The following is a 27,032-nucleotide window of genomic DNA, read 5'->3' as shown; positions in this document are numbered from 1 at the left end:
AGCGACTGACTCATGTGGAGTGAGTTCCATGTCTACTACTGGAGACCCACCTCCAGTCACTAGAGTTGCGGCATGACTTGAGGCCAGCTTACTCTTTGCCCTGCGCTTTAGGTCATTCCAGCGCTTATAGCAATCATTGGCTGTGCGCCTCACGATTCCAAGGGCACTTACGATGTCCGCAACGGTCTGCCAGTGTGCCTGGCGTTGTGCAGGTGTGGTCTTGGATCCTGCAACAATGACCATCTCGTTGTCATGTCCGGACACATACTCGACAAGTGCATTCAGTTCGTCATCCGTGAAGCTGGGCTTCCTGGACGGGCCGGACTGTGTAGCCGTGTCTGGGGCATCAGCCTGTGCCGGACGAGCACTCTTCCTCTTCCGCTTGGAAGGTGGTGGTGATCCTGAGTGTCCTGCGCCGCTCTGGACACTAGGGGCAGGAGCCCTGGTGGACTCTGTATCAGGAGTGTGGGATTGCACACTCAGCATGGGAGTTGGTGCAGGCATTGGCTCTAGTGTGATGGTGTCAGGGGGAATGTCAGCAGCATGGACTAGGACCGACACTGTCCTGGCTGGGTGTGTGAGGGCTGGGGTGGATGGAGCCGCAGCTGCCCCTGCAGCCTCTCCGCCCTGCCTCCTTGGTGCAGCAGATGACCTTGCTGGCCCAGATGCACGTGGCATGGTGACATCAACGTGCACCAGCGCACGTGTCATAGGCCTGCTGACCTGGAAGTCAGCCATGGAGTCAGCCAGATCTGGTGCCACAATGGGCTGGTCCAACAAGGGCTGAGCATGGATGGTGTCAGCCACATCAGCCTCAACGGGAGGGGGGGGGGGAATTATGGGTGCCCTTGACTGGTCCTCCACACATGGGGGGACAGGCTCACCCTGCAAGTAACGACCACGTCCCCTACCGGATCCACCACGGCCACCACTTGTGGCTCTTCCACCTTTGCCACCCTTACGGAATCCTCGCCTCCCAGCCATGGCACTGATGTAAATGTGCGTATGGGAGTGGCTGTAAACTATTGTCCTGGGCAATTGGGGGTCAAAGGGGTTGGGTACCAGATGGTAATTGTACCCTAGTGCTCTTGCAAGGCTGATTGTAACCCCTGGGGAAAGATGACGGGTCACGCTACGCACAGGAGCCCCAAAAAAGGGAGATGACGTGCACGCAACCCCTCCTAGACCACGTGTGCAGAAAGAAAAACCTGCACTACGCTGTGGCACCCAGTAACACAAGAATGAACGTATGCGTGTCACACGCAGCCTAGAATGACCTCTGAAGGGGTAGGCTACACACGGGGCAAGCACAGATGTTAGATACGTGCGTGACTCACCGTCTGCCTGGTAAACGAGCGTGTAAAAGGAGCACGTTTGGTTGGCAACACCCCCGCCTAAAGAAGATTTGTACGCTGTCTGAGGAGACAGGACAACAGTAGAAGGGAACACTGTTTGAGGGAACAGGCCCAGGTAAACCAGTAAAAGCGAAAAAAAAGAAAAAGCTGTCAGAGGTAACAGGGAATACGAACTTGAAACGCTGTGAAGTAAATCGCGTGTGAAACGACAAGAAGTACAGAATTCACCCACTCGCTCTCCACGAAAAGCATGTACAAGGAAAACGTGTTCTACACGTACCTTTTATACAGGCCCACACGTCCAGCGTCACTTACGCGGCGTGTACGCGCTAGGGCCATTTCCACCAATTACATGCTTTGTCACTTCTGCGTGTAGGGCCATTTCCACCAATTACACGCTTTGTCACTTCTGCGTGTAGGGCCATTTCCACCAATCACAGGCTTTGTCACTTCTGCGTGTAGGGCCATTTCCACCAATCACACCCGATTACACTCTGACTTGCAGTCTTTCCACGTGTGCGCTGTCATCACGTGCTGTGTGGGAAACACCCGTGCGGGTCACGTCACAGACGCGCTTACGCGCTGAGGGCCTTTCCTCGGTTTTCACGCTGACGTGCAGGATTTTCACGTGCCAAATCACTCCGTACCAAGCTGGCCACGCGTACGCACACGGAATACCACGCTCCTGCCCGGAAGGCCGAACTACTGCCCCCCAGAGCCCCGAGCACGCTCCCACCTGCTGCTGCCTGACTGCCTGCTGCCCCTGCACTGCTGGGGGGTGGGGGTGGTGGGAGACATGGGTGGGGGCCTGGTGGAGGCTGCCCCTGCACTGCTGGGGTGTGGGGGTGCAGGGGGACATGAGCAGGTGTGCAGGGTAGTCCCCTGTTTTGTGGGCTGCCTGCAGGGGCCGTCGAGGGTGCACAGGGAACACCTGTGAGGACCCACCCAGCCTAATCGCGTGTGTAACTTCCCACGCACCCCTGAAATACATGCGCCCAGGCTATTCGCGTGTGGAACTTCCCGCGCACCCCTGAAATACACGCGCCCAGGCTATTCGCGTGTGGAACTTCCCGCGCACCCCTGAAATACACGTAGCACGCTGGGAGACATGAGTGGGGGCCTGGTGGAGGATGCCCCTGGTGGCTGGGGGGTGGGGGTGGTGGGAGACATGGGTGGGGGCCTGGTGGAGGCTGCCCCTGCACTGCTGGGGGGTGGGGGTGGTGGGAGACATGGATGGGGGCCTGGTGGAGGGTGCCCCTGGTGGCGGGGGGGTGGGGGTGATAGGGGACATGAGTGGGGGCCTGGTGGAGGCTGCCCCTGCACTGCTGGGGGGTGGGGGTGGTGGGAGACATGGGTGGGGGCCTGGTGGAGGGTGCCCCTGGATGCTGGGGGGTGGGGGTGGTGGGAGACATGAGTGGGGGCCTGGTGGAGGGTGCCCCTGGTGGCGGGGGGGTGGGGGTGGCGGGAGACATGAGTGGGGGCCTGGTGTGGGGGTGATAGGGGACATGAGTGGGGGCCTGGTGGAGGCTGCCCCTGCACTGCTGGGGGGTGGGGGTGGTGGGAGACATGGGTGGGGGCCTGGTGGAGGGTGCCCCTGGATGCTGGGGGGTGGGGGTGGTGGGAGACATGAGTGGGGGCCTGGTGGAGGCTGCCCCTGCACTGCTGGGGGGTGGAGGTGATAGGGGACATGAGTGGGGGCCTGGTGGAGGCTGCCCCTGCACTGCTGGGGGGTGGGGGTGGTGAGAGACATGGGTGGGGGCCTGGTGGAGGGTGCCCCTGGATGCTGGGGGGTGGGGGTGGTGGGAGACATGGGTGGGGGCCGGGTGGAGGCTGCCCCTGCACTGCTGGGGGGTGGGGGTGCAGGGGGACATGAGCAGGTGTGCAGGGTAGTCCCCTGTTTTGTGGGCTGCCTGCAGGGGCCGTGGAGGGTGTACAGGGAACACCTGTGAGGACCCACCCAGCCTAATTGCGTGTGATAATTCCCGCACATCCCTGTAGTACACGTACCTGGCCAAATCGCATGTGAGAATTCCCGCGCACCCCTGTAATACACGTACCCAGCCAAATCGCGTGTGATAATTCCCACGTACCCCTGTAATACACGTACCCTGGCCAATCGCGTTTAGAACTTCCCACGCACCCCTGTAATACACGTACCAAGCCAAATCGCGGGTGATAATTCCCGCGCACCCCTGTAATACACGTACCTGGCCAAATCGCATGTGAGAATTCCCGCGCACCCCTGTAATACACGTACCCAGCCGAATCGCGTGTAGAAATTCCCGTGTACCCCTGTAATACACGTACCCAGCCAAATCGCGTGTGATAATTCCTGCGTACCCCTGTGATACACGTGCCCTGGCTAATCGCGTGTAAAACTTCACGCGTACCCCTGTAATACACGTACCCTGGCCAATCGCGTGTAGAACTTCCCGCGTACCCCTGTAATACACGTACCCTGGCTAATCGCGTGTATAACTTCACGCGTACCCCTGATATGCACGTTACCCGCTTTGCGTTCCTTGTTTGGCAGCCCTGTAGACTGGTCGAGGGTTAGCGCAGCCCTTTGCGATGATTTCGCGATTTTGATGGCTTTTCCTTGCGCGAGGGCGTTCTTGGGGGCGTTACTCGCGCTGCTGCAGGGTCGCTGCGATACTCTGCGCCACGGCTGGTTTGGGAGCCTAAAATCCATGAATACGCTGTGCGCGGAAATCGGTTTTAGCGCACGTGCCTGGCGCAGACAATCGCACGCGGACACTCTGCGCCAGCCGCTTGCGACACTTTTCTGCGAAATTCTATGAATTACCCTGTTAGTACCTAAACCATTATCTCAGAAAAATGGTAAAACATCAGTGTCATGTAAGCTAAACATCATTGGGTAGATTTGGAATATAGGCTGTCAGAGGGAGGCAAGCAGAGTTTTTTTTTTTACAGTCTATTTACAGCATGTACGTCTCCATCTCTCAAGTCCAGTCCAAGAATTGTAATTTGTTTAACAACATTTTTTTTTATAAGGTCCCTTCAACCTTTCTTTATGAATCCTCGCTTCTAAACAATGTGGTTTACCTGCTCTCCATGAAAATACTTAATTTAATTGATCTTTACTAGATTTTTACTATTCTTATCTCTAGCCCTCATTTCATATTTTGTCATTTATCTATGTCAGACGTTTTCTATTTCTTTTTTTAAATGTTTGATCTCTCCATTCTAGATCTGTTTTTTATTTCCATGTGCTCCTCATATTTCTCTGTTGCTTGTTTGTTGCCACACCATACCCTCTAAAGTAAAAAACGATTTTATATGGCATCAAGAGGCAATCAGGAGTGCAGGATAATAAGATATTCCAGGCACATGAAAGTGGTCTTAAATAAAGCACCTGGGTGATAAAGAGAAAGGTAATCGAGAGAAAGCGCTTAATAAAAAAGGATGCTGGACTTCTGCTCTATTTACAGGCACATTACCATTTGGAATTGTTTGTTTTCCACATGTTTTTATTGATTATCCAGGCCCTTTCCTTTTGGAATTCTTCTGCCACGAGGACTGGCATGTGCTGGTTAATAGAGCTTTCAGGATAACTAAATGCTGATTTGCAAAACGTTTTCTGTATAACTGTGAAGCACAATGACATTATTACTGACAAAATATTGACTACTGTGGTAGTTCAGACACAGGAGACGGACAACAAGACATTTTTCTAAGGTTCTTGCTTTTATAAAAGGAAAGGAAAATGCTTCACCTAGCCCCACTTCTAAGGTGGAGGTTCCCTAATCTAGACAATAGAAAAAAGGTGCTTGTCAGGACGTCTTAGATAAATCAACTTCATTCTCTGCCCAAACCTGTGCTAGCCTGCTGGCTGTCACTACCAACAAAGGAAAGAAAAGACTTAGCCTAGAGAAGTGTTCTCATTTCCCTTTCTTGGCTTGTGCTGGTTGGTATGTGACCCCTCCTCAGATGACTCTCTCAATCAGGCAATCAATCAATCACATTTTGTTTATATTGGACACATGCCATACAACTATTACATACATCTTACCATAAATATACTACAAATAGCAAAAATCAAATAATAACAAGGATAAAAACATAAGTCCTCAGCCTCAAATTGATAGCTTTGTGCAATCACACCGTACAGGATTAAAATGGCTTTATCCCGTTCACAGATTTCCAGGCTCAAGGTCGTAACACTTTGTTTCTCATCAGAGTACTCCTTCAATGTCAGGCTATTGGCATGTAATTTGAGATGGCATGTATCACGTCCAAGTTCAATGTGGATTTACAAAACTCTTCTGCATCATGCAGCAATCGTGCCTGGTGGTTATTTAAGCATGGCTTTAAATTGCGCTGTCTTGTATCATTACATTATATGCTGTACACATAAACACGACATGCTGGACAGTTTTGTCTGAGGTTTTAGAAGCTGGGCACATGGCTGGATAGTTATGGTCCCATCGAGTTCGGACCACCATTATGGGAAGAATGCCCAGCTTCAACTTAATAAACAATGGGCTTGGCATACGAGGGGTCTATTCCATCAAGATATCCCTCAAAGCCTTGCATATGCTTGTTCATGATGTATATCATTTCTGACCCATTCCCTTTCTCCATGCCTATTCCTCTGACCAGACCTCGTATGCATGTTTTACTTGATGCAGTGTTTTTTTACTGATATTTTCTGTATTTGTCCATACCAGGTCCTGCTCTATTTTAAGCAATGTTTGTTTTACGTGTTTGAACCATAGTAGCAGCTTGCCTGCCAGGAAAAGACTGGTCTTAGCTTGATTAATGCCTCAATTTCTGTCAATCCAAATTCGGAATATACATTTCTTGTGGGGGTTAACCGAGAGAGGCCCAATCTTTGTTTTAGGGACCTTGTTTTCCGTAACTGTTAGGCTCATGGTGATAGAGTGGACCCACAGATCAGCACGATATAAAGAGACTTGCCTCGCCTTCATGGCATATACCATAAGGGCTGAGGTAATTGAACGATTCCCTCAGCTGCAGGCAAACCTTGTGACTGCCGCACCCTGCTTATAATTCGATTGCTTTTAGTGATTTGCTCTCCCCAAGCAAATTTGTCACTATTGATAAGAATTGACATTCTCTAGGCAGTGTTCGCCAGCTTCGACACACATTGTTTTCTTACATCTTACTCTTGCTATAGCATGTCATGATCTTTGTTTTAGTATGATTATGCTCTAGGCCCTTTGTTCCACATAATTCAGTAAACAAAGTCTTTTGTTTTCGTAGACCAATTTCAGTCCTCAAAATTAAAATGGTGTCATCCTTGAATAAGAGAGTGCCAATCTTAGTATCGACCAAAATCGGCACATCAGCCTCCATCCGTTCAATAGAAGTCTCTATGTGATTTATGTATAGCGAGAACAAGGTAGGCGCCAGTACGCAGCCCTTCTGGACTCCCTGACCAACCTTGAATTTACAGGTGCATTTGCCATTTATACCCTACCTAACCATTGCCATATTATCTGTGTAAAGCTGTTCTATGTGGGTTATTATCTTGCTAAATGGACCCATTTCATCTAGGGTTGGCCAGAGCTTGTGATGGGGCACCATTGAGTGTAGCCTTCTATCCACCAATGCCATATATAATGGAATCCTTTTCAGGTTTACATGTTTCAAAACTATTAGATTAGGCCTACTGCGCAAAGATCCTTTTGAAAGCCCACTTGGAGATGGCAGATAACATTATTGACAATATTCACTTGCTCTAGGTGAGCAAGAAGGGTTCTCCCAAAGACTTTGCAGGGTGCATCGATCAGTTGATAGTTTGATGGTACTTTTCTATTGCCTTTCTTATGGATAGGGACAACTATGGCGTTACACCATGAGTCCAGGATCCCGTCGCTTCCTAATATGAAATTAAACAGACATGTCAGATAAGGGGTCCACATTTAGTCTCCTCTTTAAGGTGCTTGTCAGGCCATCGTGCATAAATCAACCTCATCCTCCATCCAAACTTGTGCTACCCTGCTGCCTGTCCCTACCACGAACTAAGGAAATAAAAAGAAAGCCTAGAGAAGTGGTCTTTCTCACCTATCGTGGTTTGTGCTGGTTGGTGTCTAACCCTCTCTGTAAACATCTCTCTCGAATTCAGTTCTCAGGGTGTTAAGGTGTTAGCCTGCTTGTACAGTTCAAAAACAAAGTTTAAATATCTCTTGGTTTTTTCCCCGTCTTGTTTTCAGACCTATTCCTGGTTTTACAGCTCAAACCTGAGTTACTTGATTTTCTACAAAAAAAGGGGATTCCTGACCCCTCCCAGCAAATCCTTGTTCAAGAAAAGTTTATTCCTCAATTGTACAATTTGACTCGGCAGATCCTTCTATTCATGTTCAACTTCACTGGATTTTTTTCGCTTACTCTGGTTCCTGGTGACCCTATGCAGGTTATTGTATTCCTGTTCCTGTTCACCCCCTCAGAGTGTTTTTCTCGTTCTTTGGTATCTGGTAACCCCTTGTGGTTTATTGGATTCAGGTTCACCCCTCTGGATGTTTCTCTTGCTTTTTGGTATCTGGTAACCCCTTGTGGTTTATTGGATTCAGGTTCACCCCCTCTGGATGTTTCTCTTGCCTTTTGGTATCTGGTAACCTCTCACTTGTTGATGGGTTCAGGTTCACCCCTCCGAGTGTTTCTCTAACTCTCTGGTTTCTTATAGTCCCTCAAGGGCCCTCGGATACTTTATCCAATTTCGTTATTCATACTCCTTTTTGGAGTGTTTTGGAGCTCGGACACCCTCCTCCCCTCTACTCAGTGTGACACGCGTACCTCCTTGACTGTAGTGCTCTTCTACAAGGAAGATAGCACCTCCTGTAGCATGGGAACCGCACTTCTCAGATCGTCAGTTCCTTGGATTCACTTCTTCGCCTGGGCGCCGTTATTCTCTGCCCACCACGTAGGCGACGTGGTCCCACTTCCAGGATGTGCTTGCTCAGCGCGCAGCATAGGCTTCTGCTGAGTGCGGTATTCCTTGGGCCAGCTCCCACCCCTCCAGGTAAGGGTCTCTACCTTTTACACACCTCTCTGCAACGAGAGACACAACACTGTTGGTTCTGAATTTCAGTCCGCACCGGAGGGTCGGCAACTAAACCAAGCACACTTAAAGAACCCTGTACATTTGTATTGTGATTAGTCCCCAAATAACCAACAGCGAATTGTGATTCTGGTGTTAAGGGAGGGAGATGTTATAGAATTGTCAACTGGGTATTCCTCATCCCCACGGAGATCTCGCTTGCCCTGTCCCGCAGGGAGTGTTTTGTGTAGCAGTCTCACCTCCCTAGTCCCAAAGGCACAAACTGCCAATTTCTTCAGCCTGGCATACATCGTTGCTGCAGGCTCCACTAGGGGGCTATGACCCCTGAGAAAGCACTCTAAATAAGAACTTCTGACAAACAGGCCTTCTTCTATTTTTCCCCGGTACTCTAATGTTACAGTGGCTCCCAGTACCAGCAAACCAGAGGTGAAGGACCTTTGCATGGAACGCACCCTCATTCAAATGAGCTTCACTTTGCTTTATGGTCTAATCAGAGGTGCCCCTCCTCCCCCACTGGTATCAGTGGTAAACCTGCAGTGAGAACCGCTCATATTATAGGACAAGTGTCTTGCTTCTTTTCTGTGGCACTGCTCTCCTTTAACATATCACATTTGCTCAGACCCCTTCCCCTGGTTCTGAATTTCAACTTCATTTTTGGTAACGTGACCAGTCTGTTGCTACCTTCCTATGTGAGTCGTTCTTTACCTCTGTCAATTTTCCAGCCATGTATTTTACTTTGGGATCCTCAATTCGGGAGCCAGTGTTGATTGAACGTGAGATAAGTCTAGGCTGATCTTCACATTAAAGTGGAGTGTAGGATGATAGATTGAGAGGATAGATGAATATAGATGGGTGGCTGAATGGCCACCTTCTACTACAACAATAGGCTGATGCCACCTGTGGCCACAGGACAAGTTCCACCTCTTGGAAGAACACTGATGGTGGATTAAAGCTCATCTTCTCCTGTGCCCTTTTAGCAGTGCAAGGTAGGCAGTCAGTCCCTTAAAGCCGATGACGACAGCCTAAACATTTTGGGCCAGAATCTATGCAAGCACATTGTGTGTGCATACATTGTAAGTCGCAAGACCCTGATTCTCATAGGGTATTGCAAATGACTGAGTGGGACAGACTGCGGGCACAGCTCCCTCCGGAATATGTTGGTGAGTGGAGCATGCATATCACTATTGTATTCATTGTTTCAGATCACCCTCGTGAATGGAGGGATGAGATCAGCTCTACATCCATTTCACAGTCTCAATTGCATTTACTTTAACGGTCGCGTCACTGTAGATGCACTTTTTTCTATTTCATCCCCAGAATTGAAAAATTAATAGAAACGCTAATGCCAAGCATGAAGTGTTTATTAAGTGAAGTGGAATGCTGTAAAGGACTCTACAGACCCCTGACAGGACTGTTCTTCCTACTGGACCTATGATCCAAATACTAATAAGGTTCACAGTTGTAGAGGAAAGAGCTGCATCCGAGCCGCTCTTTAAAGCAAATTAGTTGAAAATCTAGAAGCATTTTTATGTCCACCTGTCATGCTTGCTTACCCTCCTAGGATCCGCAGATGTCAGGCTGTCATTCTCAAAACTGCATCTGCAATACAGATGTGTGCTGCCGGTGCAGGTTTGAGAATCAGCACCAAGCAACGTGTGCGTTTTCTATGCACCCTGGATGGGTAAATGTTAGGTAGATTTTAATTTTTATGTGACATCCCCTTCAGATGTGAGTCCTCAGGACTTTTTGCTGGACTAGTGGATTTTTTCGTCTTTTCTCCTGAGTGAGTGGGAATCTTTTCCCACACTCGTTTTACCGTATCTTTGGAATCCTTTTGTATTTCTTTTTATCGCTTACACTTGAGTCATGCTTTCCTCCAAGTTGTGTGGCATCTGTCTTTGAATTTTGCAGAACACAGCACTCTCTGTGTAGTGTTGCTGGGAGCCCTTTGGGCTTCCCCTTTTTATTTTCTGTTATTTCCCTTATGTTCCAAGGGCAAGGGGATATGTTTATGCTTCCTATCTTTTTCTATTGTGAGATCAGCACACCCCACCTTATGTTGAGTGCTGAGGGGCTACACTGTATCCCCTTTCTCACTTTTGGTTACAGTGACAAGCTAATCTGAATGGCTCGTAGCAGTGGTTTTATCCTACCTACTTTTGAGCAATATGTACTCCCAGGGTGTACTCACAGCAGCAGTAGTACACAGAAGGGTTGCCAAAATGGTGACAGTGGTCTTTTTTCACCAATCCAAGATGGCTTGTCCTTTCTTGGTCCTTCTTCTGCTGTGCAGGGTGGGGGAGGCCCTGGATCCTGAGGCTGAAGGCAAGCTGACAACGGTAACTGAAGATCTGATGAGGAAGAAGAGGAGAGACGCCTGCCGCAACTTCCAGATGACCAGAGATGCCTTCTGAGTAACTGCTGCTGTCTGACCCTTACTTCCAAGCTTTAAGAGAGCCCTGAAAAAGTACGATTCTCTCCCTTAGACTGGTGGGACCAATCAGTGTCAAGACGACATGCATTTCAAGCCATCACCACGACGAGGTGAGACCTTCACCGGTTGTAAACTGCCAATACCCTGGGACCTGTGGCCATTGTGCAGTGCATCGCCTTCCAGAGATCGAATCCTCTCAAAACTTTGGTGGACTCCTTCCGGAACTCCACAGGCAAGATTCCACTCCTTGAAGTCCCCTCACAAGACAAATTGACCGGTCAGTAACCGTTCTTCACTGGTGCTTTGAAAAGGGCACCAAAATCACAGAACCACAAAGAATCCTTTGCCTGTATCCCCTTCACTCGACTGCTGCTGCGATATCCATTCCAGTGTCCCTTCTTTCATCTGCCTGACCAAGAATCCGGTGACCGGATCTGCTGCATCTGTATCGCAGGGGACATTGTGCTGTAACCTATTCTTCACGTTAAAGCTACTGTGAGACTCTTGGTAGATCTAACCCAGAGTTGATTTGCTGCTCCTGTATTACTGCAGTGCTGATTCGTGTGTTTGGGAGTTCGCCCATCCACGTTTGCCCAGCCTTAGTGCCTCTGCACCTACTGGGAGCCTTCTTCGAAAAGTCCGTGAGCCCATTTCCCAACAGAAAAGCTTTACTTGCTTGTTACAGAAGTCTCCTCTAGAGCTACTGACTTTCTACAGCTTGTGTCTACATGTTCTGCCCTCCTATCTGACTCTAAGACACTCATAACTAGATAGGGATGGACATATAAAGTGTTAGGCCACTGAGAAAAGTATTACAAGAGTCAAAAGTATTTATCTGATTTAGGTTGGTTGTATTCCATTCATTCTCACCTGAAATAGTGATTACAAAAGTATTGTACTTACCTTTTGAATTGTGTACTGCCATTTTCAAAGTGTTACAAAAGTGTTTACTTACTCTATATATATATATTGCATTGGTTTTTCTAAGTTATAGTACTTACCTTTCTGAAGAATTACCTTTACTTTATTGTATATATAAAATAAACCATTATTTTTATATAACTTTTAGTCTGTCCGTGTTTCCTTGGCCTATGGGTATACTCTAAGTTCTTTGTACCTCCCTACTGCCTCCCTCCTAAGATACGCCTGGCTGCTCAGCCATTGCTACCAACATACTTCTGTGGTTCAGGCCTATACTATGAGCTGGACCCCTGTCCCCCAAGTGTGAGTCTTCTGAAGTCCTACCTAAGGTGGACTTTTGCAAAACTCCATAACACATTTTACCTGCACAGTTTTAGATTCATATTTTTGGAAAATAAAACATCTAAGCACAGTTTCCAAAACATGAAAAATGGTATACAAATACACTTGGAGCTGGTGGCTTGGAGCTACCGTGAAGGAAAAAAGCTGAAAATTATGGACTGAGAGAAAACTGTAGCATCAAAAGAAACGTTGTCACTCATACATTGAGGATTGGCTGTGCTGCCAAGAACTAAAGCACAAATGAAAATGTATTCCAGAAAAAATAATCCTGGTTTTATATAGACTACCTCAACCTGTGCTTGTTGACTAAAACCGAACACATTCCTGTCCTCACCCCTATGGACCTTCAGTCGGTTTTATGTTGATTATTGTACATCAGTCCCAGTGCTTTCATACTGAAGGGCTTCTGTCTCAGTACTTCACAAATATATTAAATAAATAACCTCCAAAATATCAGCCGTTGTATACTAAGTAGTGATGAGGAAACTACACCACTTTTCCTGGTAAATTGGGAACTGATTACTGACCCTCTCTGTCTAGTGCGGCACGCCAACCATTCAGTTTCAATTCTCCCAGCTTGAAGGAAAGGCAGATGATTGGAATCCTTAGAAAGAAATATCATTGCCATAAAAATTCTTGCATTGTCAAAAAGCAACTTATGTTGTGTTCCCTCGTAACAAGCATCCAGAAGCCAGTGCCGTTATTTGAAACTTGAATTGATTGATTGTGAGGTCCTGGTGGGAAAGTTGTGTCTAACATATATTCCTTATTTCAGGCCACGACACAATTGGAAGAATACACAGAGATGTTGGAGTTCATTCTTAAATGGATTGAAAAAGCAAAGATTTTGGTGCATGGTCAAATTTCTTGGAACTCATCCAGTCATTTACGGGACCAACTGAAGGCTCATAAGGTGCGTCGTTCTAGCCACGTGTAGTAGAGAAGGGGCTGCACTGCATGTTCAAAAGAATGGCTTCCCTAGTCTAAAAGTATGTAACAGCTAAAATTGTGCACAAGAGAAGGAGTGCTTTATGTGTGGTTCTGTACCCATGATGTGCTTAACACGTCATCCCTTTTCAGAGCTTTTTAAATAGCATTGCATTAAGGTCATACATGCTCAGCTTGCTGTGTTTGATGTAGTGTAAGCTAATGAAAAAGACTAATTTCATATGTACAGAATCTCTTTTACTTTCCTATCTTATTATGAACTGAGCTAAAAGTAAAAGATTGCTCCAGTGTAAGGGTTCAGCTAAGTCTGTGCAAGATACACATACATGTCCATACACATAGACAGAGCGTTCAAAGAAAAGGCTGCCTCACAGAGGCATCCTCTTAACAATATGTAAACATTTCCTGAGCCATTATACTGCAGATTTTGTTTGGAACAGCAGATTTAGATGACATACTTACTCTTATTTTCACATAAGTCAATGCTTGAGGAGTCTAAAGAGATCCACAGTGACCTGGAGGCTATGAACGAGAAGATAGAGTACCTCACCAGCGTGTACTGCACCGATGGAATGTACCAGCAAGTGTCAGAGCTGGGACATCAGACGGAAGACTTACAGCAAGTCATCAAAGTGCGTTTGCAGAGCCTTCAAGAAGCAAACAAGGTCATTTTCCTCCCTGCATACGCAACAACTAAATTACATTACCGTTTAGATGCAGCTATCTTTAATTCGTCTTTTTATCTTTGGCACTTATTAGAATACTTGTTTTTATTGTAGGACTTTGTAGCTGTGAGTTTGCCATTTTATAGCATACAAAATAATAGGTTATACTATTATCCATATACTGCTGGGATTTAAACCTATGATCTAAAGGAAACAAACAAATCACAGTAGAAAGTATCTAATTAACTGAGCTATCGGATTTCCATTTTTGTTATTAGGATCTCTGCTCAATAAAAAGTATTTTTTTTTAAAGAAATCTGTTCTGCCAGACACCTACACATTTTCTAAACTGAACTATAAATACCGGAAGACAATATATATGCATGGTTCGTGTGCCATTGAACATCGGTTATCAATGTGTTCAAGAAGCCTAATCAAAAGGATAAAGAATCGACACTGCATATATTAATAGCTATTTCATTGTGTACAAACTCTGTCACCAAGAATTTGCGATTTGCACATTTTTGTATTTAGATTGAACTGGTAAACTACAGATATTGGTAGCAGGACTGTGGGTCATGTGCCTTTTACTTTCAGCCTAGGCTTTTTTTTATGGTATTAGGTTATTGGCTGTTAACCTGCAGCTTGTAGTGAGATTTTCTGTCAGATTTTTGTCCTAGGTTCTACCATTGTGGGCACCGCACCGTCATTAGAGTAGGTGAGATGATACTGGCTCAATTAGACCCCCACTGTAACCATTGAGGCATTCTAGGGGCATGCTTGCTGCCACAAAATCTGGTGATGAACAGGACTACCGAGAACTTTTAACCCAGGTTAAGGTGTCAGCTTGATGTGGGAACCCTATGTACATGGGAGTCAGAAGAATATAACCCAGAGCTGGAATGGAAATGGTGAGACTCAACAATAACAATGCTCATGTCTGAAATCTTGAGTCAGACTAAGTGTACATGTGTCACTATTGTGAGAGACATATTTTTTTCATCTTTTTTTGATTAGGACATGAAGAAGTTTGAAGGTGAAGTTAGAGCACTGCAGGCTGCTCTGGAGCAAGCCCAAACAACCCTGTCCTCACCAGAGCTTGGTCGTTTAAGTTTAAAAGAACAGCTGTCTCACAGACAGGTAAATTAAGGCTTGTCAATACATTTTGAGACCATGTATTTGGTCAGTGTTTGTTTGCTTGCCATGAGTGTTGGTGAATATTTAACCAGGTAGTTGGTAAATACCATCTCTGAAAAGGAAATCTATCAATCCTTTAGCAAGGAGAGTTTGGGGGTTAATTCCTAAGAAAATGTTTCAAAACTGTGTGCCAAAATGGTGAATTGTAAAGAATTATTTTCGAAAGAACTAAAATAAATTATATATGGTTTGCATGCAGTTCTGAAGGGGGACACTTACGATACTCCAATATTTAAGATTCCATGTCTGCCACACTTTCCTGTGTATATGAGAGTAGAACAGACCATTTCAGCTAAGACGACACTGCACCACCTAGTTGCCATCCTTGAAGTTCACCTGCAGTTCAGAGCTACAGAGCAATGCATTAGGGTTATACATATTAGCGTAAAAGCTTTCATCCTAGCTACATAGAAAATAATCGTCATTGTGTATAATATGCCCGTACTATTTTATACATGGCTTCATCAGCCCAAGCTCAACAGCACTGAAGGATGAAACAACTACATACGCATTTCACCTCAAATGAGGATCATCAGTATGGTGCATTTTGATATCCTTCTTGTTAAGGTTTCATCGGGTAAACTTGCGATTGGGGCATGTTTACCAAACACTTTGAAAGTTATGAGGGGTCTATGGAATGAAAGAAAGAAAACCTTCTACTTGTAATGTGAGAGTAGAATAGGTCATTGCAGTTAACAAGCCATACATTATACAGCCGCATCTTGTGCCATCCCCGGAAGGTCACCTCTATTTTCAAACCACTGTGAAATAAAATCCATTATCCTTGTTTTATAGGCAAGTGGTATTATATCCATAGCTTTATCAGCCCACGTCTTAATAGCTCACTAGCTGGCACTGTGTGGCTTGTTAACTGCAATGGACTATTCTAATCTTACATAGAAGGGAATTGATCTTGCGATTTCAAACCCACTACACTGTTAATGGTGTTTCTCCAGCAAGGGATCTTACATCTTCCCAGTTATCAGGCTGGGAATCGTCAGTAAATAAAACAGTTTAGCTTTAAGCTAAAAACTGCGTTGTCACTTGTATAGCCAATTGCTGTCACTTTGGGTCATTCTGCCCCAACCAATGACATTCTTCCTCCTTAGCTCCACCCCAGGTGGCCATTTTCAGATTTTTACTGCATGTTTTCTGGTTGGGATTCCTTGAGCTTCACTCCTTTACTTTCGCAAGTATTTTTGCCTATTTTTGAAATTTCTTCAATGTCTCCGTTGTGACTTGTTGTCAGTGGCGATTCGTTGCCGGTTTCAATCCCATCTTCCGTCAAATCGCTACGTCGTGTGAGGCAGCGAGCTGGGGTTTGGGCCTAGTGCACGTGCCATGTTAGAGGCTGAGAAGATCATCTTCAGGACCGGCTCCTGATGCGATCAGAAGAATGTTTTCATCAAAGACCGCCACCAAAAGTGTATTTATTGTCTACATCCAGACCACGACGTGGAGGGATGCCCCATCTGCCAGTCTTTTTTCTCCACCTAGATGAGAAAAGATAGTCATCGGAGCTTGGTGTCATTGCTGGAGGAAGGTAAGGCCTCTGACTCTGCATCTGTGCACAGTTATGCCTCCATAGAGCATACACCCTTTGGCAAGAGGTTGAGATCCTTTTAATGACGCTTCCAATTGGAAGGTACCTAAAAAGGCAAAGTCATCACACGCTCCAAATTCTTCTTTCGACGAGCACTGTGGGTGCGACTTTTCAGTCATCTGGATTGGCGATGGCCACAAAGTGTACCCCATCTTTGGAGGGCCGGAGATTGTCCACTGCTTCACCGTCAGACAACACCACCCCGTCGATGAACCAGCATTCATCGTCATCAGCAGCGTCATCATCGACACCAAAAACGTCCTCATTGATGACCTCGAGACAGTCGTCTAAATCATTGTCGACTAAGACAACGTCCAGCTGGCCGGCGGTACCAGTTTTTGCCATGTCTACAAGCTCTTTGACGGCTGCAGTCACCATCTCTACAGTAACGGCAGCTGTCTCAAGGATAGGCTTGCCTCCAAGGCCTCTGCCAGTCCTGGCTGGGTCTGTGCCGTCTGCACTACCTTCTCCTGGTGTGCCTGTGTTGGGCTCCTTCCCGAGAAGTTCCAGAAGTCTTATCTTTTAAAGTCCTTCCCTATTATATGGCATGTGTTTTGTCAGAGGCAGAAGAGAGACCCTTGTGGTTTAGGAGCCCGTTGTAGGCAGGTCAGTTGCAGGAAAGTCAGAGCTCCAGAGGATATCTCGTCCAACAAGTAAGTATTAGCTTCAGAGTTAGTGAAAAGTGTTCAGGGATTTCACAGAAGGCTCCCTATGGGTGTTCCAGTGTTAGACCTGGGCGAATGATATGGGCGAACTCACAAACACACAAATCACCTACTCGGCCACACATGATCGACACAAGACTTAAGGTAAGTATTACCCAAGCCAACACAGTACCTCAGGTAAGACAAAGAGCTTGGGCATGGTTGTCTTCCCGAGGCACCAGCACAGGACCCGGTCTGTGGATTCTTGGTCTGGTGACTGAAAAAACTGACACTGGAGGGAAACTGGCAACAGCAGTCAGCACGCGAGGCTTCCAACAAAAGATTCTTTAAGGCTTCTATCGGCTCTGTGGATTTGTCCCACTTTTGCAGGTACCCGATGAAGAACAAATATCACCGGTCGGATTCTCTTCACTAATCTGGTCCTGCACTCTGGTGAGGGGACTGAAAGGATTCGAATCGTGTCTCTGGGCGTCAAGCAGGAGTTCATCAAAGTTTCACGTGAGTCAGACTTAGGAAGACCATGCACGCACACTGGCCCTGGATATTGGCAGTTTGCAGCCCAGCAAGGTCGCAGCTTGTTGAGGTACAGCTGAAGTGCAGATCTTCTTGAGACAAGTGGATATCAACAGCCTCTTGGTAGGAGTCGATGTTTTCAAGACCCCCAGGTCGATTGCAAGGAAGAGTTAAAACAGGCTTTGGTTACCCAGCAGGCTGTCTGGTTGCTGGAAATCGATACAGTTGTCTTTTCTTCATCTTTCTCTTCGGATTCAGCTCCACTGGTCGACTTGTCAGCAGCTTCCAGGTTCAGAGTATTTATCAGGAACCACAGCACAACTTCTGCAATCTCTCCCTACACTTTAAAGAAATGGGCGATCTGGCTGTCCAATCAGGACAGCCAGCCCCTCAGTGGGAGTTGCTTCCTTTCTGGCAAGGTGAAAGACAAAGGGCTTCAAAGTTTTGGACACCTCCCTCGCTTCTGGAGCCTCACAGGGAAACACAAAGGGTTCCTGCCGAAGACAAAACTTCAAGCAGGACCTCTTCTGCCTAGGACGGCAGAGGAAGACCTAAGAAACAACCAGTAAACTTAAAATGGTGAAAAAAGAAGGAGCCCACCATTCTAGCATAATGGTGGCCCTCCCTGTGCATTATCGTGGCTGATTTGACAGCCTGCGATTAATATGACTAAACAAATCATTAAGGTATACCCACTGCCACCAGGCTTTCAGGTTAGCTTGCTATTGTAACATAAATGTTACCACGACAGTGAGAAAGGGGATACATTGTATTTCCTAGCACTCCACATAAGGTGGGGGGGTGCTGGTCTCATATATGAAATGTAAAGGGGATGGAAATTACAAGTTTACTTGAATAACAGGTGGTAGTGGTTGTACCTTAGTGACTTTTTAGTCGTATTAGTAGTCTTATTATTTGTAGGCTGTTAAATCAGCCTCGGTAATGCCAGAAGAGCCACCATTCTGCACCCAGTTGAGAAATATGCAGTATATTCACCCATATCAGTCTCTGTGCCAAATGCATAGTTCTATAATTAGAGAGCAGGAAAGCGGCTGCCCAGTAAGATCATTTAAATGTTAATACACAAGGCCAAAGATGAGGTGGACTATTAAGTATACCAAAGTCGCACACATACTTCAGATGTCCCTTGTCTCACCCCTTACAAATCTCAATCCAACTCAACCTGAAAACATGCACTACTTTTAAATTGTGTGAAATGATATGGTAGGCCAGCAGTATCCCAGATCCTGTCCATGTAAAACTTTTATCTGTTTTGGTAGAGTTGAGTATTTCATTGTATTATTGAAGTGTGCCAGCAAATGCGCACCATAGCTCCTGACCCAAACCAAACCTCTCATGAAGCCGAGCAACCTTGGGCAAGAATCCTCTCACCTGGGACTGCATTCATATGACTAAAAATGAATACAATGAATACAAAATACTGTAACTTTTATGTTTACATAAAACTTTTTCCTAGTGTTCAAGAAGGCAATCCTTGGCTTGACTGTGATCCCCACACTCTACCCTAGCCCTTCTCCAGCTCTCCCTAACCCCTGTCCTCTGCATACACATGGTGCTTTCAAATTGCTTGCTCACACTGCAGCATGGTCCCAAACTGCAGTGAATGAATGAATATATAAAATGTTGCATTTTAAATATGTGGCACTCTACTTTGTGATGTCTGACTGTCAATTCAAGGCACTGTTGATAACTAATAGAATGCAGGGTAAATCTTAGACAATAGGGTTGTGTGTTTATTGCTTTTAATTTAATAAGGGTCCAGTATAGAAATATGGTTTATTTTCAGTATATACGTCTCATTGTCAAAACGCATGTTAAAATAGGTGTAGTAGGTCTCTCCAAAATGCTTTTGATCACATATATTACATGGCCTGCGGTAGCGACCGTGTAGTTATGGTTAAGTTGCTCAACTCATATGAAGAGCACTTTTTGGGCAGCTTATAATGTATATATACACAATGTTTACAAAAGCGGTTACTTTTCTTTTGCAGCATCTCCTATCTGAAATGGAGTCACTAAAACCAAGGGTTCATGCAGTTCAGGTATGCCAGAGTGCTTTGAGGATTCCGGAGGAAGTGGTCACCAGCCTGCCAATCTGTCACACCGCACTCCGACTGCAGGAGGAAGCAAGTCGGCTTCAGCATACAGCCATTCAACAGTGTAACATCATGCAGGCAAGTAGACGCATGATGCCTGTTTGTAAACAGACTAAGCTGGTTTGAACTGAAGTATGTATTACACTCAAGCACTACTAAAACCAACATCATTTATTAAATCAAATGGCGTCACTTCTCTGAGTAAAGGGATGCCTTTGGCACTAGCCATTTCGAACCTTGCCCTAACAATGGAATGCAGCACAAAATGTGTGCATGTAGAATTAACAAAGGCTATTTTAGATTTGCCTTTCCACATGTCTACTTTTTCACAAATAGGGATGTGGTGGTGGCAGTAAATTGAGAACAGCAGAGACTGAGTTCACCTGCATCAGGGTTTTGGAGCATTTTGAGGAAAGATGTACACAGAGGCCAATGGTAATGCTGAGGGAGAAGCTGTGCTAATGCCCCATCACGGGGCAGTTACATAGTATTGATTTGAACCTCTTGCTAAAAGTATAAAACAAATTACTGATCCTTCCAAAATCAGTAGAGGGCTATTCCGTGGATTTAACATTGCTAGTGCATGGACTGGAGGAAGCCGGCTGCAGTTTCCATCGTGCATGTCATGTGAGTCAAGTAATCTGTAGTAGTTAGGTGTATGCTTGGTTCCTTGTTAGTATTAAGGAGATGTTTCCACAGCCCTCTGGTGGTGGCTGTAAAACATGTAACCTATTGGCAAGACAGGAATCCCAAACAAATGTTACACTAACCCTTCTCAGGTTAGCAACGGCAAAGCAATATGTCTTCATTCAAGGGAGGAGTTAGACTGGCAGTGAAGTAGAGTTAGTCCTAATAGTTACCCCCAGAGAAAATAATCCACTGGTATAATGAAGAATTTACACTTTTATTATAGAATATCACAGCAACTAAGGTCAAATAACCCTTTGGGTTACACATAATGCCTAGTTACACGGTGCATGTATAAAACATTAAAGGGCCATATACAAACTCTGCCAACTCCTAGGTTAAATTTATGCACACTGCCTGGTGGTAAGCAAGGTACATATAAGGCTAAGGGGTGGGGAGAAAAAGGGAACCCTAGACAATAGTAGAAATGTATTAGCGTAGCCTTTGTCTTCACCGGAATGCCTTTGTGAAACCCGCCCAAAGGCGCCAGTGTGTCTGGGAGGATAGGAAGCTGGGAGGACTCCGAAACTCCACAGGTCTTTGGCCTCCAGTGTGCCTGCTTAGATCCAGTTTTCGATGGGAGGCTGGCTGACTGAAAAGGACAGCCCCCACCCCATGTTTGACTGACAGTATGCATGTTGAATGCCTGGGTTCCTGCCTAAAATGTGAGGGTCTTGATGCTGAACCCAGAGTCGACAACTGTAAGATCCATTCCGAAGAGGAGAAGAAGAAGCACATCTGCAGCTACCGCAGAGACCGCCAGAGCCATCTGAGGGGCCGCTGCTTCTCTGGCCTTTTTTCCAAGCGACAAAGAATCTCCTATCCAGACAACTTCCTCCCTTAGGCTGGTGTGACCAACCAGGCTGAAGACAACCTGCCTTTCGAGCCATCCCATGATGAGCTGTGACCTTCACAGGCTGTAAACCACCAATACCCTCGGACCTGTGGCCAGTGTGCCTTGCATTGTGTTCCAAAGAGCAAATCCTTCCGAAACTTTCATGGGCTCTGTCCAGACCTCCAGAGGCAAGATTCTGCTCCTTGAAGCCCCCTTATCCTAAGGTTGGGCCAAGAGAGTAGGCTTTGTCAACCGGACTGTAACCGTTCTTCATTGCTGCTTTGAAAAGACCACCAAAAACCAAATACCATGCTGAATCCTTTGCTGAGAGCCTCTCCACTCGACTGCTGCTGCAAAGATTCATCCAGTGTCCCTTCTTTAGTCTAAATAATCCGGTGACCTGGTCTGCTGCTGATACATCGTGGAATCTTTGTGCTCCAATTTTTCCTCCATGATTAAGGTACTGTCAGACTCTTGGTAGAACTTAACTTTGCTGCTGGAGTGCACCTACAGGGAGTCTTCTCTGAAGTCCCTGAACCTTTTTGACAACTAAGAACTCGTACTTACTACAAGTCTTCTTTGGGAATTCTTGACTCTTTTCAGCTGCTTCCTTACTTATTTTTGCCCTCCAATCTTCCTCTGAGACTCTCAAACCTAGATAGGGATGGATTGCTAAAGGCTAAGGCCTCTGTGAACGTAAAAAGTCTTACCTGCTCTCTGTTGGTCTCAGTTCATTACTTCCTTAAACCAGTGATTCCAAAGTATTATTTGCCAAGTGCTTTACTTACCTTGAATTTCTTCCAACTATCCTACAAGTTTGTAACAAGTTATTTTACTTACCAGTATTATCCGTTTATGAATGTTGCTTGATGAATACATTTGCTAACCTACAGAAACTCTTTCACTTACTTGAATTGCAACTTAAGGTTTACAATTGAATTGAGTTACAATTGCAAAAGTTACTGTATATATGTATGCAAGCTTCTCTTACTTACTTTAATTGGAAAGTGAACCTAACACTGCCTAGTATGTTTAATAAATAATGATATGTATATATAACTGCAAGTGTGTAACTGTCTTCTTGACTGTGTACTCAAAAGTCTGTGTACTCTACTACAGTCCTTCTCTCTACTACGATAAGCCTGACTGCTCAGCCATAGCTACCAAACCTTTTGGGTAGTTTAGGCCTATACTAAGAGTTGGAGACCTGTACACAAAAGGAGAGTCTGTTATAGTCCTGCCTTAGGTGGACTTTAATAAAACTCCCTAACATTAACTTAAAGGCACGTGGAGTTCTCTACCTAAACTCCCGCAGGGACTTCCAAACATTTCCTATTCCAGCAGCAGGTTAGTGTTCTAAAGGGAAAAGGGATTGTGCATTTTAGACATTTGACCCGACCCTCTTTCCTGTCTTTAATGCCCACGTCTTCCACTCCATTCTGCCTTCTACTACTTTCCCCTCTCTCCCTTAGAATTGTCACTCCATCTAACTCTCGCCTCCACCCTTTGATGTTGTCACTCTCCTACTCACTATGACTCCCGCCTCCACTCTACTACTCCCTCCTTACCTCTATTACTAGCACAACACACCTCCTAATCAGGCCCTCTCTTTTCACTCAGTCCTGTACACGTCACATTCACTCCTTACACTATCACGCCTAACCACACTCGTCACACTGTTACGCCAGGTCACATCACAGTAGCACTTGCACTCACTAAACAATACCTCACCTTCTCAACAAATCACCTCCACACTCTGGTGCATCTTCTATCCTTCTGTTGGTCTCTCGGTCTGCCACATCCACCTCCTGTGACACGGATGGCTTCATCCTTCCAGTTCTTCCTTTTATGTTGCCCCTGCTCATTCCATTGGTTTGCTTTCCTGTCCAATCTAATCCAGTCTTTTCTGCCTGGGATATGACAAATTCAACACAACCATTAAATAGCGAAATAAACCAAGCCCCTTTTCTCTGCACGGGTCCAATGGGGATCAATTATGTCAGCCTGTGCCATTCAATGTCCCTGTTCGTGTTAGGGGGGTTTGATTCTGTGCACCCCCAGGGTAAGTATAGTGTCTTTGAAGTTTAAAACCCCACTGTAAAGTCACTGGTGGTCTAGGGAAGGAACCACTAGCTGCAGTGCATTGCACTCAGCGCCGGAGAGTGTTGTGCAACTTCTACCTCAGCCATGTGATTGTTGGTCGGCTGGCTCTCTCACCGCTGGTTCTCCATGACCCTGGCAGCACTCGGAGGGTAGCATTCATGTATTCAGGTCTTCGACTCTGATGATACGTCACAGAGAGCATGGGGCCCTAAATGGCTGCTTCCTCTTTAGTGCTGTGTGTTTGGGTTGTCTCCAATTCGGTGGAACAAGTGGCAAGCACTTTGTACAGGAGGCAAGGTGTGAGACAAATGTGAACTGCATGACATCAGGCTGGCACAAGGATGGGTAGGAACTGTGACCCTCTCAACTGCCACTGTCCTCCTCAGAGGAATGACTGTCTCTGGATTACTCCATGATAGGCCTCCCACCCCCACTTGAGAGGGGGTTCCCATGCCCTATTACCAAGTCCAAGCTACTGAGCTTGTCACTATACAAGCTTTGATCCAAGGGTGTGGAACGCGGGGTAGCCCAAGCTCCAGTGTTGAGGAAGAGAAGGATTCTGAGGAGTTTGAAAATGGAACATATTGTCCATAACAGAGTTATTTAATGGCCTTCTAATGCTGGGGCATGGATCTGGGAGAACCAAAAGTTGTTTCTGGCCCTGTGCAGTGAGGCCAGAAGCGCCGATAGAGGGTGAAGTCTTGCTAACCACAGCCGCTGGCAGCCTTCTAGGTGGCACGGGCCAGACCCTGAAAGAGGCAGAGAGTGACAGTGTCAGCTCACCTAGGATCCAAGGTCAATGACTTTGGCAGCAAGGACCGGACAGACCACCACAGGTTCACTGTGGGGTGCGAGGAGCAAGAGTGGAGGCTAGCTGATCTTACAATGGAGTACTGCGACATAGCGAGAATATAAGAAATCTGAGAAATTGGTAAGGACAATGCAACATCGGCACAAATTTCAGACATATGGGCTCTTTTTTGTACATTACTGACGGAACAAATCACAAGTCATGGGCTGGGGAGGAGTGGCAGCTGCATTGGAGCCCGGTGCCTGTTGTTAGGTGTGACCCTCCCATGTGTATTGCCCCTTTAAGGGGATGTGTCCCTCCCATGTGTATTGCCCCTTTAAGATAGGCCATGACTGTGTCATGGCCCAAGGTAATAAAGGGAGCCCCTGCAGGCACGTGAAACAGAACGGCTGCAGACTCCATAAGAGGTTGGTCTGAGTCGTGTCTCATTAATGATGTAGGCCGCAGGCCTACACGTGGCGGCCCAGGCCTGCAGGCCCTGTTGCCATGGGACCCTCGTGCCAGGACGGTGGCATGGGTCCGCATGGTCAGGAGCCTGGCAGGCTGTGCCCCCACCCCGATGGCGCTGATGTCCCATAGTGCTAAGGGGCCTGCCGGATGTCCAGGGCAGGCCCCAAACCCCCACAGGCACTGGGCCTGTGGTGTGCTGACGGAAGCAGCACCCAGGGGCGCCTGCCGGATGTCCATGGCAGGCGACCCCCAACAATGGCGTCGAGGAAGTCACTCTTTCATGAGGAAATGGAGAGTGACGATGACGAGTACACGTAGTGCAATCCCTGTGGATCTCGTGGAATCCAGAAAAGGGGGAGAGCGAAAAGTGCAGTGCCCGGCCCCCACCGTTTGCCAGGTTAGGCCTGCGCCCCACCGTATGTGTTGCGGTGAAGGCCCGGGCCACCCTGCGGTGAGGCGGCATCCTGCTGCAAAAGAGAAGAATAATGTGGCTGCAGCCGCAAGGAGGAGAAGCGGTAGGCCACCGCTGCAGTGAGCCGATGTGACCTGCATGCCTCCGCCCTGGCCGCGGCTCTCTGAGGAGGGTGCTCGTGCGGCTGGGGGCGGAGCATGCCTGCACCCTGCAATAGGAAAAGGCAATAAAGTAAAGAACTGGTGGCCCCCACCCCCAGTGGATGCCTACTGAGCGGCATGTGCCGCGATGAGGCAGGCCATGCCCCAAGAAGTTATTGGGTGGCCGATGCCGCCGGCAGAGAAGAGAGCCTTTGTGAGGCATCCGCCGCGGGAAGAGAGGGAGCCATCCTGTCCCCGGTGGCATCTGTCGTGCTGAGGGGGAGGGAGTCAGCCCAACCCCTGCGACACCAAGAAAAGAAAAGAAGTCGAGCGGCCAATGCCGCGATGGATGATGGTCTCCCCCTGGGGGGGAGAGCAGTGTTTCCCTGCTCCAAAGGAAGAGGGAGGCGAGAGTCCAACCCGGCCCTCGCCCCTGTTAGCGGGAAGTAGCTGTCCGCTGCACCCAACAAGCCAACCTGGGCTCGCCGGCGGTTACAGTAAGGAAGCGCTGTGCGTTCGGCAGATGGAAAAGAGAATGTGTTGCCCAGTGCAGCTTATGATGGCAGTCTCGCTGAGCCAGCAGCCCCAATGGCATAACTGGGCCGCTGAGCGGTGAGACGCAAAGAGAAGAAAACACCCGCTGTTCGCTAGAAGTTTCCAGGCCGTTGGCAGTGCGATTCCAGGCCGCACAGAAGCACATTTGATGCGCTCCATGTCGGAGCAGGAGGTGATGGCAATGGCCCTCTGTGCACTCTGTGCTCAGGTGGCGACAACAGCAAATGGCTTTGGGGCAGCAATGTAGAAGCAAGAACATATGGCCGTACAAAGATCCCCGACCCATCATCCAACAAGCTTACTTGGGCTGGCAAGGCAGTGTAAATAGGAAGCGCCTCATGCCGGTGTGGCACACCCCTGCAGTTTCGATGTGCTGGTGTCCCCCACAGTGATCTCGGGCTGCATGGGGGTGAATCGAAGGCACACTATGTCAGAGCTCGAAAGGTGCCCGATGCTCCATGTCAGCCCGGGCCAGGCTGGAGGTGAGAAAGCAGCAAAGCTCTGTGTCCGATCGGCAGAAGAAAGAACCTGCTGCCCTTCGAGATCCTGGGCCGCAGATAGATGCAAATTCCAGCAGCTCCACAGGGTCGGAGAAGCGAAAGTGTAAACATGGCCGCCGCAGTGATTGGCGAGTAGAACAATCAAGCAATCCTGTGTTGGAGCTGTGATGATAGAGGCCCCAGAAAGATCCCGGGCCAGGAGGCAGTGAAACAATGTAAAGCTACGAGCCCAGAGTTTTCCAATCCAAAATTTGAAGTGCAATGCACGTTGGCATTGGTGTCATCAGGGCCTGGGATGCTGTATGCAGTGGGCCTCATGAGCTGGAGTCCCTCCCTGCACAGCAATAATAGCACCCAAGACTGCACAATAGCCATTTGTAATATGGGAATGAGGTTGCGCTGCTGTCTGCACTTCTGCAGGGTTCCCGGGCTGCTAAGGCAGTGGAATGCGTTTCCCCTAGGGTCAGAGCACACAAACAAAGATAGGCGACAGCATCAACCGTGCCTGTGACTACTGCCAGACCCACACAAGAGGCAGCACCCGGAGAGGGCCACGTTGCCCAACGCACCGCAAAGAAGATCCCGGGCTGCTGCTGGGGAGAAGCCACTGTGCTCTGGAAGGAGCAGTAGAGAAGAGAATGCATGCTCCCCGTCGGAGCTCCTGGCATCGAAAAGGGGCCCCATTGAAAGATCCCAGGCCTCGTGGTGGCAGCAAGAATCAAAGAGTCCCAGCG

General features: G+C 47.3%; 1 protein-coding gene across 17 annotated transcripts in view; it reads left to right on the top strand.

Moving 5' to 3' along the window:
- Positions 1-27,032, top strand: part of SYNE1 (spectrin repeat containing nuclear envelope protein 1) — a 1,651,720-nt gene that overhangs the window by 1,008,261 nt on the left and 616,427 nt on the right. For all 17 annotated transcript variants that reach the window (XM_069606781.1, XM_069606782.1, XM_069606785.1 and 14 more), the window contains 4 exons: positions 12,873-13,010; positions 13,525-13,710; positions 14,728-14,850; positions 19,701-19,883. In XM_069606781.1, coding sequence (XP_069462882.1) covers positions 12,873-13,010; positions 13,525-13,710; positions 14,728-14,850; positions 19,701-19,883 — 630 coding nt within the window. The remainder of the gene's footprint in view (positions 1-12,872; positions 13,011-13,524; positions 13,711-14,727; positions 14,851-19,700; positions 19,884-27,032) is intronic.

This window comes from Ambystoma mexicanum, chromosome 4p, assembly GCF_040938575.1.
Source record: "Ambystoma mexicanum isolate Mex_15411 chromosome 4p, UKY_AmexF1_1, whole genome shotgun sequence".
NCBI classification, from domain to species: domain Eukaryota; kingdom Metazoa; phylum Chordata; class Amphibia; order Caudata; family Ambystomatidae; genus Ambystoma; species Ambystoma mexicanum.
This window is presented reverse-complemented; position numbering and strand designations above follow the sequence as displayed.